The 11565-nt window shown below is 39.0% G+C and overlaps 2 protein-coding genes across 2 annotated transcripts; both read right to left on the reverse strand.

Annotated features, from left to right (window-relative positions):
• Positions 1–4165: 4165 nt before the first annotated feature.
• LOC144635363 (uncharacterized) lies at positions 4166–6629 on the reverse strand. Its single transcript, XM_078494471.1, has 2 exons — positions 6420–6629; positions 4166–4878 (listed from the first exon to the last, which is right to left on the reverse strand). Exons 1-2 carry the CDS (start codon positions 6622–6624, stop codon positions 4760–4762), a joined length of 324 nt encoding a protein of 107 aa, XP_078350597.1. The 5' UTR covers positions 6625–6629; the 3' UTR covers positions 4166–4759.
• A 2192-nt stretch (positions 6630–8821) lies between these two features.
• On the reverse strand, positions 8822–11546 carry LOC144635362 (uncharacterized). The gene is made up of 2 exons (XM_078494470.1): positions 11354–11546; positions 8822–9809 (listed from the first exon to the last, which is right to left on the reverse strand). The coding sequence occupies exons 1-2, from the start codon at positions 11468–11470 to the stop codon at positions 9588–9590; spliced, it is 339 nt and encodes a 112-aa protein (XP_078350596.1). The 5' UTR covers positions 11471–11546; the 3' UTR covers positions 8822–9587.
• Between the last annotated feature and the right edge of the window lie 19 nt (positions 11547–11565).

Here is an 11565-nt window from a genome sequence, read left to right on the forward strand (position 1 = left end):
TTTAATGTTCAGGAAAAAGGCAAGAGTTATTATCCATCGTATGTTAAAGTTCCGGAAGTTTGCTGTATCCCAAAGCTCTGACCTTGGTCAATTATGGAAGCATTTTCAAGGTCACGGTTACGGTCATGAGACCATGCATGATTCGCGATTCTTGAGCCTCTGACAGCAGTTCTTACATTTCGTATGTGTCCGTTTCTTCTGATATTAAAAGATCGGCCTGTTTCGCCTGCATTACACCAAGAACAATCGGCACAAGGAATTTTGTGTACAACGTTAACTTGCCACGGTGAAGGGTCGAAACTTCAGTCAAAGTCGGGACTCTTGAAGCCTTACAATGTCGTTTTCCCGTATCATTTTGGGCTTTTGAAGGGATATTTCTGAAACTAACACAGCTATCTTTTGGATTTTCTAGCTGAATACCAAGGTGGCAGAAACTGTAGAGAACAAAATCGTATTACCCAAATATGCGAGCCGCTGTCACCTTTCCGAAAATCGGCACTGGCGTTTTCCTGTACCCAAAACAACATTTTTACCTCTCAGAAAACAACAGGTGTTATATTTCCCATATTATGAAGGTTCGAGGTGACATTTCACTAAAGAAAATCAGAGTGGAAAACAGGCTTTCGAAGCATAAGCAGTTTTTCACCGAAAAAATCCGTTGGGTGCCCCTGATTCTAATACTGCACAAACTTGATCATAAAGTTAAAGTAGAAACCCGTAAATTAGAAGCTTGGTGCGTTTGTACTACTCAGTGCTAATCAGTGTAATGATAGTTATAGTTCAGTTTATCTGCATTCGTGTGTTTAATCATAGTTAATAGAGGGAACTGGTTATGAATCTCGGTAAACATCAAAGCAGGAAACAAAGAGGCCAAAGCGGATTTTTATAACTTCCCACCCCCAAAAAAAAAAAAAAAAAAAAGGGGGAACCCCGTTTAATCATGTCCAGAAAATATCAGCCTGGTATCAGCACACATGTGCGAGTAATATCAACATTTCCGCTTATATTGTCCTTATTACTCGCACATGTGCTGATCCAAACGGTCATATCTTTTGAAATACTAAAAACGTTCATGTGATTTTGCACATTTTAGCAGATAAAGGACAACACGTTTCGGCTGTGTAGAGTAGAGTTATCAGCTAGGTCCCGAAACTGAAATATTCGCTTCTAAATCAAGGCCATTTTTCAACCTTCGTTCTATGCCGATCAGTAGTGGTCACTATATCCTTGATTTCGCATTTCCAGATAAATCGAGGGAAAAGTTGCTTCCTTCTTAGAAAACTAAAAATGTTTATGAGCAAATTGATATAAAAACTGTCGGTGTTTGAAGTGAATGTAATATTTGACAGCGGCTCGAAAAATGCATATTTTTTCTAATTTTTCAGACGTTGCGGCGGGTCCCGAAGGGGCAAAATATTTGATGGCTTCTAACGCAGCCAGAAAATCATTTTGAATCAAACCAAATCTGTTTTAGTTTTAGCCTCGGTAAAGTCTTTCAGTTGCCAGAGTTTCAGGCAAAATTATTTTTTGACGCGAATTTGAGTGGGTGTTTTTAAGAATGACAGCCTCTTAAGTTTTCTTTTGTTGTTGCCTTGTGTTTAATATATGGTCAAACTTATGCGCCACTACATAGACTCCGATGCACGTTTTTAATTGAACTGAACAGTGACTGAACAACCAATTTCACAGGGGAACAATAAATACTGTAGAAATCCAGGATGGTAATAAATAGAAATAAAAAGTGAAAACTAATTTGAGTCAACAATACAGAGCCTGATGGGGGAATAGTTTATATTCACCAAGGAGTTGTCTAATTCTAAGTTTGAGATTGTTCACACGAATACGACAGCTGGAGGACGCATTATTTCGTTTTTCGAGACACGCAAACAAGAGGTCAATAGGTTTGTGTCTCGCCCCGGCTAACTCCCCGCGGGTCTTATTGCGGGCCCAAGAGAGGCCCGCAACCCTAATCTTGACAGTGACCAGCGGATTGTGTTTTACGCGTGCGCGCCACGTTATTAAAAGGCGAAGAGAAAACGGAAGTTAACCTGTGGTTACCACTAGTTGGTTAGAAAAAAGTCACGGAAACTATTTAGTACTTTGCACATGAAGTAGTTCCTATCACTTGACCCGATCCTATCGATTTGCTCACTGCAATCTTTAATACTTCCAGGAAATGTGCTGGGAGCTTTTTTGTTAACAAACAAACTGTGCAGTCCAGCGCCTAAAAAGTGAATAAATATTAAGTGACGTCTGTTGAAGGCACTTGTAAGTGTATTAACTGGTCGCAAATGTAATAAAGTCACAAGTGTAATAACATTCGGTCACAAATGTAATAAAGGCACAAGTGTAATAAGGTTTGGTCGCAAATGTAATAAATGTTTCACACATAGGCACAAATTTGAACAGCAACTATCATTCAAACTTATGTTGTCAGTAACTATAGCTTTACATCTACACAACACTTATATTGGAGAGCTTGTCTAAATGGACAAATTAGTCATTGGTTCGGTTGAAACACGTCAAATAAAGCACTACTCTCGACCAGTAACATATTCAAGTGGAATTACATTCAACTATAAAGTAATTAGGCAATAAAATCCCCTAGATGGCACTAAGCCTCGATATATTGGAGTATGGTCGATTTGCCTAGCTGGGATTTATTCAAGAAATGGCCAGACAACATAGACTGGCTTTCATTTAACCATGGCTAGAGTTTAGTTCGAGTATATCGTAAATATGTCAACAGACGAAATGAATAACACTATACTGGCCAAGATTTGCTATCACGGTAACAATGTTAGTATAGTCGCATTGTAACTTCTGCTGTTAAAGTTGGGTTTCATGCTGAAATGACTGTCACCGGCGGGTAAATAGACTTCTTAAAATTCCTCGAGATCGTTGAATGGTGATGAAGTATTTTTATTGACAACTGTTCTTCTAATAAAACCACAGGCAAACCACCCTAAGTGTTCGTAGTTTATAACAATTTTTGACATAAAACGCACAAAAGAAATATATCAAAATATATGAGGCTTATAAATAAAGCTCTAAAAATTACATATCTAAACGCATCTATGTGTGAATATCTCAATAAAGTAAAATGGAATGTTAATAATATTGATTCATATGTGGTGTTTTTTGCCTTCCTGGAACGTTCGAAGCATCTTATTGTAAAAACGACCTTATAAATGACTAATTTGTCCATTTAGACAAGTTCTCCAATATAAGTGTTGTGTAGATGTAAAGCGATGGTGACTGACAACATAAGTTTTATTGATATTTGCTGTTCACATTTGTGCTTGTGTGAAATATTTATTACATTTGTGACCAAACCTTATTACATTTGTGACCGAATGTTATTACACTTGTGACTTTATTACATTTGTGACCAGTTAATACACTTGTACCTTTAACAACGTATAATATAATCGGCATTCGAAAGTAAGGAAGTGTTTAGAAAGTTTTAAAAACTTTGTTTTTTGTTCAACAAAGCATCAAGGACCAATAATAATTTTTGAAATCGCATAAAGTTTTGTACTTCCAATACTGAGAGATTTTTTGGATAAACGGAAAGAGATTGCTGTAGTTTTTAAGCTCTTTCCATTGCTATGCTACTAAACTATCTTGCGATCACGACGGCGAAGCTGAAGACAACGTGAAGAGAAAAATTAACTTGCACCACAACTTCACGTTTTCATGAAATAAAATAATTCTTCACACATTATATTCGGTAGTGCATTTAGCAAATCTACGAAATAGCGGGCATATAAATTGATTTTCTACTTCACGTCAACCTAGTCGTCGTCGTGCTATCCGAGTATTTCTACTGGTTACCCCTAGAGGATCTTTTGTAAAGGAATACGTTTGCTTTGACTGAGAAATTGGGTGAAAATTGCATAATTTGTCTCTGCTGGAGGTACTGATCGTAGTAAGACGACAAATTTACGACAAAATTTAATGATAAGATAAGAGCATATTGTGCTATTTGTCGTCCGTCAAGGTTATCCGACACATGCAAATGTGGTGAAAACAGCTAAAGTTTCCGAATAAGTGCCGCTGGAGTGTTTGAATGGTCTTTCAAAAGCGCCATGTTTTTTGCTGAGGGGTGCGACGCTTTTTTGAGGGCAAAAACATTGCTACAACAAACATATTGTAGTGAGCATTAATATTTTAATGACTTTAATGTATTGTTAACATCAATATACCTGTGAACGACAATGCGCATGACGGGGTGGGGGGGGGGGGGGGGGGTGATAGCCACGACTGAGCTACAAGATTAAAATCACTGTTTGGAGAAAAAAGGACAATCAACTCTCTCTAAGAAGGACACCTAAGGACAAGTACCAATCGTCTGCAATGTTCACCATATATTTCTCTTCCAGGTCAATGCAGATCATAATAAACACCTTCTGGTTATCTCTGGAGGCAACGGCACAGGTCCTCATGTCACAAATATCATGTATGCTGAGATGGGTCTGTGAGAGCACAAAGTGTGACATGACCTTCTTGATCCTCCTGTTCAAATCATCTCACAATTCAAAAAGAAGCTCAAATAATAATTCCAATCTCCATTTTATCTGTTCATAAGTGAGTCACAAGGACTGAATAAAACTTGTTTTGCCACTGCCTATCCTAACTTATACATTTGTTGCTTGTAGTAATTTTTCTTTTGACGAAAAGTCTCAGTGTAAGTAAGGCTGTACATCAGTGACAACACTGAATGGTATCAAGGTCAATATCTGCAGGTACTTCGTTTTCACCTCCGTAACTTCTTAGGTTGAGGTTCTGATGGCTGGCCTCCATTACAGTTTCCTATATTGTCAATGTCTTCAGGATCATCATCACTGTCATCACTCTCATCGTCCTCACTTATTTCTATGCCAAAACAAGGAAGCTGGTAATTAACAGTTATCCTGTGAGATCACTGGGAATATCGTCTGATGCTTAGCTTGGCTAAAATCAGATGATATTCCACAAGATTGAGCAGGATAATAATGACCCAATAACTTCGCAACCTACATATATCGCAGGATATCTGTTATGTACGGATGACAGATAACTGTAGCATTTTGACCATATATGGGCAGCACGCACATTTGTTGAATTATAACTATTCACTGAAGTGGAGGTTGCTAGTGGTGGATATTTCCCTAAAATAAAATAAGGGGCTATAGCTGCACATGCACACTACAGGGGATGCACAATGTGCGAGCCAGCAAGGCATGCAAGGCAGACGTGCGAGGCATGCGAGGCATCTGAAAACACGCGAGGCACAAACAACTCGTTCCAAGTTCTCTTTTCTCGTTCTATTTGCTGTTCGTTCACGTGCAAGCACAACTTTCAATTGATTGATTGATTTTAAAGCAGCTGATGTTCCAAAAACATGTTTGAAATGAAAACTTCGCTTAGATTCCCTCTATTTCTCTCAGGTCACGCTGATGTTGTCTGAGCCTCGTGGGGGGGGGGGGGGATAATCATTTTCATTCTTGCCTTCCACTTTGGCAAATTCTGTACCATTGTTGCAAAGAACATTGTTTAACTGTATTGTTTTTGGTAACTTGTACACAGGCCCTTCACTATTAAAAGTGACGATATATTGTAATATTATGCCTCGCATACATCCTCGTCCCCAGAGGCCGTGACCCTTCGGTCTGCACCAGGAATTGAGAGCTCTGGCCACTCACAATTTCTGAGCATGCACAGAGTACTCCTTCTGGGAGTCCATGAATCGCGGACTTCTGGTTTTGGAGGTGGCCAGAGGTCTGGCGCAGACCAGAAGAATCGTGGCCTCTGGGGATGAGAATGGCCTCGCATGAAGCTGAAGCCTTCCAGTATGGGGAATTTTGTTCCGTTGTTGCAATGCGCATTCCGTGACTTAAAACTTGTACTCAGGCCCTTCACCGTATTCGAACTGATGATATAATTATAAGTCGATAAAACTGTTTAACTGTTATGTCATACAAAAACTAATTGTTTTTAGACGCTTAAAAGTTTTGGTTCATGCCTCGCATGTTTTGTTTTGCCTTGCACATCTGCTTCCCATGCCTCGCACGTCTCTTCCCATGCCTCGCTGGCTCGCATATTGTACACATGCACTCCACACTACATGTGTCTGGAGATGTTCAACAGGGTATGTGGATATGTCCTAAAGTTCTGCTTGCACATCCCCACCCAAAAATAAAATTCCTGGCTAGAGTAACAGAAACACCCCCTCCCCCTCCCCCATACAGGAGCCTGGGATGAAGTCAAGTTTGGCTTGAAGCAAACTGAGACGTAACTTTATAAACTCTTACATTATTTTAAGTACCATGCACAAGTCTACATGTCTTATCGATAGATTTGTACTCCATTACATTAAAATTTAACACACACTTATACTTAACAAACCAACTTTGATAGCATTTATAAGAACTTACCTTTTTGTGAGGCTGGCGTTGATGTCTTCTCTTGCTCAATAATTTCCGTCAAACAGGAATTAACATCATATTGAAGTTTCCTTAGGGAATGGGCTAGACTTTTTAAATTCTCTTTGTTCCCTTGACAAGATTCAGCTGAATGAAGATCATGTTTAAATTCTACTAACGCACCGCTCTTTTTTGTCAACACACCAACCACCGCCATTTTGATTCTTCTGGTACCTAGGCCCTTATTGAAACCACGGCCAAGATGCAACGAGAAACGCCTGTCTTGAATTGCTGGACTCGACTTGTCCGACTTGCTTGCAAAATGCAACTCAGTGCTGCATGGCTGATTATACCGAGAAGACTTCCACAGATGAAGAAATACGAATCGTTTGGTCGTGGTTTAGCCGCTGGACCGACAAGCAAAAGTATGAGTTTATGGATATTCTAGCATGCAAGGTGACTCCAGGAAAGGTGTGTTCCCTGTTTGGGGCAATGGAGTCTCTCTCGCTAGGAAGCCCAGATGTATTTCGTTGTCAGCTTCAAATGTTTAACAAGTGGTTTCTGCATTGGACTGACAACGAGAGAAACTTGTTTGTGAATGGGTTAGAGGAAAGAGACTACCAAACAGTGCAATACTTTTATGAAAAAGTGTCAGGAACAGCCCATCAGGATTAGAAAATGACATGGACAAGCAAGACATGCAAAGATGAGAGGTCCACGGAGTTTGTCAGTATTTTTTAAAAGGGGTGTTGCTCACGCAACTGTCTTCAGGCTCATACTTTTTCCTATATTATGGTAAACATCATATACCGCTGTACAACTGTCAACCGGAATAAAATCAGTTAATGAAATATACAGATGACGTATTAAAACACTCCGTATTCCAGTCAGAAACAGTTTCTAACTCTCTTGCAATACAATAGGTTCAGAAACTCCAATGATGGGCTAGTGATAGGGACTGCAGAAACCATTTTAAAGTTGTAGGGCTAACAAATGTGGCCAAGACAAAAAAGCATCAGAGTCACTGTTGCACCATTTATCATTTGCGCGCCATCCTATAAGTAAATATAACATAGCTGTCCTCACTTGAACACCATCCAATACAGTAAAATATGTTAAATAAACCAACCTAAGCCTGCTACTTTCTGTAGTTGCCAAAGTTTCCCTTGTGGTACTCATTGTGGGAAACAAACACCTGTGCTACATCGGCTATATACAGACACTGTTCTCTGCTTGCGAGTCATTCAGTAGGTTGCTTAACATTTTGTCACCCATCCTGGATCTAAGACCTCAAGTCTGGCTGAATGCATCGCTTTCTTGGAAGTAGAGGAAGTTTTTTTGCAAGTTTTCAGTTTTTCACTCAAGCCGTAAGAGGATTTGTAATTGCAGTGAAGTTTGGCAATGTTTACTGAAACTATCAAATTTGCTTCACTTATCGCATCAATAATGGGTTAAAATGTCAAAACAATTTTACCTAGCACACTTTGGAAACTGAGGTGCAGGATGGTTCTTGACATTTCAAAGGGAAAAACAAAGAAAAATAGAACAAGGTTGAGTTGGCACAGTGAACCACTATAAAAGAAAATGTTGGTCCTCTCTGCCATACCAAAGGAACGCCTTTTGAGAATAACTGTTGATGAGACTTAGACTTCATGAAGCCCTCATGCAAAAGTAGACCCGTTTTGTTACCTTCAGGTGTTAAAATTCGTACAATTAACATGTCACTGGAGCCCTAAAGGTCAACCAAGCAAAAAAAAAAAATAGAAAAAAACTGTTGTAATTCCCATACTAAGGCCAAATGCAACCATTCGCATGTAAACTGAAAGCTGAAAATATTTTGAGCTTGGATGGTCTAAGTGCATAGATCATCGTAGTACTAACATCATCCTTTTCCATTTTTCCATGTAAATAGGGCCAATTTTTGGATCATCCTCTTTTTAATTTCCAATCTGGGATGGATGGGGTCACAGTTTTTCCTTCTAGCTATGAGATGGGCTCTTGAGAGGGGTAGGGGGGTTGCACTCCCTATAGTGGACCATGTAGGGAGGCTCCACCCAGAAGGAACATCTTTTTCAGGCAAGGGGTCACTACATAAAAGGGTAGGGATTTCACAACTGAAGAATAGAAATGGTCAGGGAAAACTGCCATATTTTAGGTATTAAAGAGGTTTTTCAAAATATCTTGTTCACCAAACAGTGCCTAACACTCAACAGCTACCGGTAATTCATCAAAGTATTTTGGGAGGTAATTTAACCACAAGTCTTCTAAACATGCAAACATGCACACAGAGGATTAACAAGTTTAACAGTAAGTATTTGAAACAGAGCTTAGTTTCTTTTTTTGTTTTTGCATTCTGTTCAACAGTTACGTTTACAGTTGTTGCTCACTATTGAGTCTAATCACTGTTTCCTGGATTGTTTTCAAAAATAATGCAAGTTTATTAAACAGTCTCTATTTTCATTTTTATTCACATTTTATTGTTGTAAGCCCTTTTGTATCAGACCTATTTCTGTTTTAACTGTACCACTGTGCTTCATGTTGTTAACTAGTTTGCTACACCTTTTTACTCAATAATATTGTTCACAGACTTCCTAGAGTTGATTGCCGATATGGCAGGGCTCGTTTAAATATTGGAAGGGATTGTGCCTCAAAGAAAATGTTAGGTGTATACAACAATACTGAACATGCAATTAAAGAACATATAAGCACAAAATGAGTAATTATAATAACATCATTTATGAATGATTGTATGTTTTTGTGGTATCCTTTCCAAATTTGTCTATATTATACTACAGCAAATCTGAAGATTAAATTTACACAATCTGAAACAATCATTTTCATTATTTTTAACATTAAGTGGCCAAGCTATTTTTAAAAGGTCATATTGGAATTGGAAATTACACAGAATGCACTGAAGAAGCTTGAGAAGTGGTCAAAATGTATTCTCCCCACAGGAAATACTTGAAGCATTATCATGGACCAGGACAACTTTCATCTCAAACATCATTACATATTTACTGCAGCAAAAATATGTCACAGATTTCAGCGCGATAACCTGTGTCGCTTGGTGTGTTTCAAAACAAAGTGACATGACTGTTTCCCATGTTTTGACAAAAAAAAATTTCCACAGTTCCTTCTTTCAAAAGTTGTGTCCTGATGTTGTGGTAACATTTTGCTGTATCATGTTGAAAACTCATTGGATTTCTTGTCTCTTAATTTGGATTCCTTATTCTGTTGAAGTTCTTTTCTCTTCTTTTGCTTTTCCTTCACCTCATCTATTCCCATAACCTTCCACGCAGGATTGTTTGACCTCATGTTTTCTTGAAGAACCATTATAAACTGCTCATTTCTTCTTTGTTCTGCAGCTAAAGCCTCAGGTGATGTTGCCTCTTCTGGAAGTCTCTAAAGTAACAAAATTCAGTGAAAAAACAAACAGTTTTATGCATAGAAAGCATGAAGAGTATTAGGTCAGTAAGTAGCATTGTCTAGAAATGTAAATGTTGAGAACCTGTGTTTCAGTTTTGTACATTTTTTTTTACTAATCTGGCAGAGAACTATATATAGAAAACAACTCACAGGAAAACCTTTCACACATCATGACTGATAAGTGTCAGGGATAATTAAAATCTTCATATGCAGTTGTTACTAACTATCTAAAGGTGCTTACAACATGTGACCCTAAGTTACCAGGGTGGTTAAGGCCTGGGGGTGTACTCCCATATAAGGGTTATATGGGTATGTGCCGCTCAACAGGGTATGCTTTTTGCCTCTCTGACTCTGGAACAGGGTACAAAAATCACCCTTTTGACTCTGGAACAGGTTCGATTTTTCCCCAGAATCCTGATTAAACAGGATCAAGTTTAGCTATGAAACTACCCTCTCCTCGTCGCTCTATCTCCAAGCCACAGACAAAGTCAAGTAAGTGCTTTGTGATATACACAAGTGTTTTTTTATAGTAAATTTTAGGGAGTACCTCCCCCCGGGAGGGGGGGGGGGAGGGTAAAAGGGCTATGCGTGACATGTGATTTGAGCAAAAATTTAGCATAGCAGATAGGCTGTTTTACAGATATTGATTTTGACCCCAAAGCATCCTATAATGTTTTTTCCTATATTATGGTAATTGCGGAATTATCGCAATAAATAATTAATCATTTTAACAAGCATTATAGGATGCCAAGGGGGCAAGATTAATATGGTCGCCATGTCTGTAATACGGCCTATGACACGTAAAAACAGCTCAAATCTGGCGGTGATCCCTGAATTGCCAGTGTAGTAAGCCTTGTGATCTGCTTATTTTGAGGACCTTTATTCGTGATTCTGGATGAAAGCCGGAGATAAATTACATATTTACTCAAAAATCAATTAACGGCAGTGAAAAAAAATTGACAAACGACACGAATCGTGAAGCCATCCACTAATTTTGTATTAAAGACGCGTTTTTTTCGGCTCGATTTATGCGTTTTAGGACTTGTCTCAGGCTACGTTTACACGGACACGGTTTCATTTGTAACCGCATCGAAAGCGATGCGGTTACGCCTTTCGTTTACACGGCACCGATCGAGACCACTACTGTAACCGGGTCGTTTTGAAAACGCTGTCAAAAGTGGAGCGTTTTCAAAACGATACGGTTTCGTTTTCGTGTAAACGGTCAAAAACGGCGAAACCGCATCGATTTGAAAACGGCCTTTTTTTTGGCACGAACTGGCTGGCTTGCGAAGGGTAAACATGGTGAAACAAGCATAGAGAGCAGCGCTTGCTTATACAATCACATTCGAAAACAGTCGGAAAATCGTTAAATAGGCTCTGTGTAAACACTTCGAAACCGGGTCGTTTTCGATGCGGTTTCGAGGTCATGAAACCGTGTCGATTAATAACCGTGTCCGTGAATTGAAGTCTTGCTACTGGGCTATTGAAGCCGATCCTCTTTTAAATGTCTACTAAAATACCTTCAGCATTTCTTCTTTAGATGGTACTATAGCCTTCATTAGTATCCAAGCCAGGCCTACACCACCAAAAGTAATTCCGGAGCTTAGCAAAAGTCGGTATACTCTGTCGCTAACCATGATAGAGTAAGTCCTTATTACATAATTTAATACACGGTTTCGAATCAGGGTCTTTTATACCAGGCGCTACCAGTCGCGCGACCATCGATAGTGAA

Source organism: Oculina patagonica, chromosome 13 (genome assembly GCF_052425735.1).
Source record: "Oculina patagonica isolate OP01 chromosome 13, crgOcupat, whole genome shotgun sequence".
Classification (NCBI taxonomy): Eukaryota; Metazoa; Cnidaria; class Anthozoa; order Scleractinia; family Oculinidae; genus Oculina; species Oculina patagonica.

Bases quoted from the DNA above. Each gene is read 5' to 3' on its own strand.
- LOC144635363 (XM_078494471.1), bottom strand. From the start codon at position 6,624: ATGGCGGTGGTTGGTGTGTTGACAAAAAAGAGCGGTGCGTTAGTAGAA. The intron at 4,879-6,419 runs GTAAGTTCTTAT...GTTTTGGCATAG, and splicing joins AACGCCAGCCTCACAAAAAG to AAATAAGTGAGGACGATGAG.
- LOC144635362 (XM_078494470.1), bottom strand. From the start codon at position 11,470: ATGGTTAGCGACAGAGTATACCGACTTTTGCTAAGCTCCGGAATTACT. The intron at 9,810-11,353 runs GTATTTTAGTAG...TTGTTACTTTAG, and splicing joins CTAAAGAAGAAATGCTGAAG to AGACTTCCAGAAGAGGCAAC.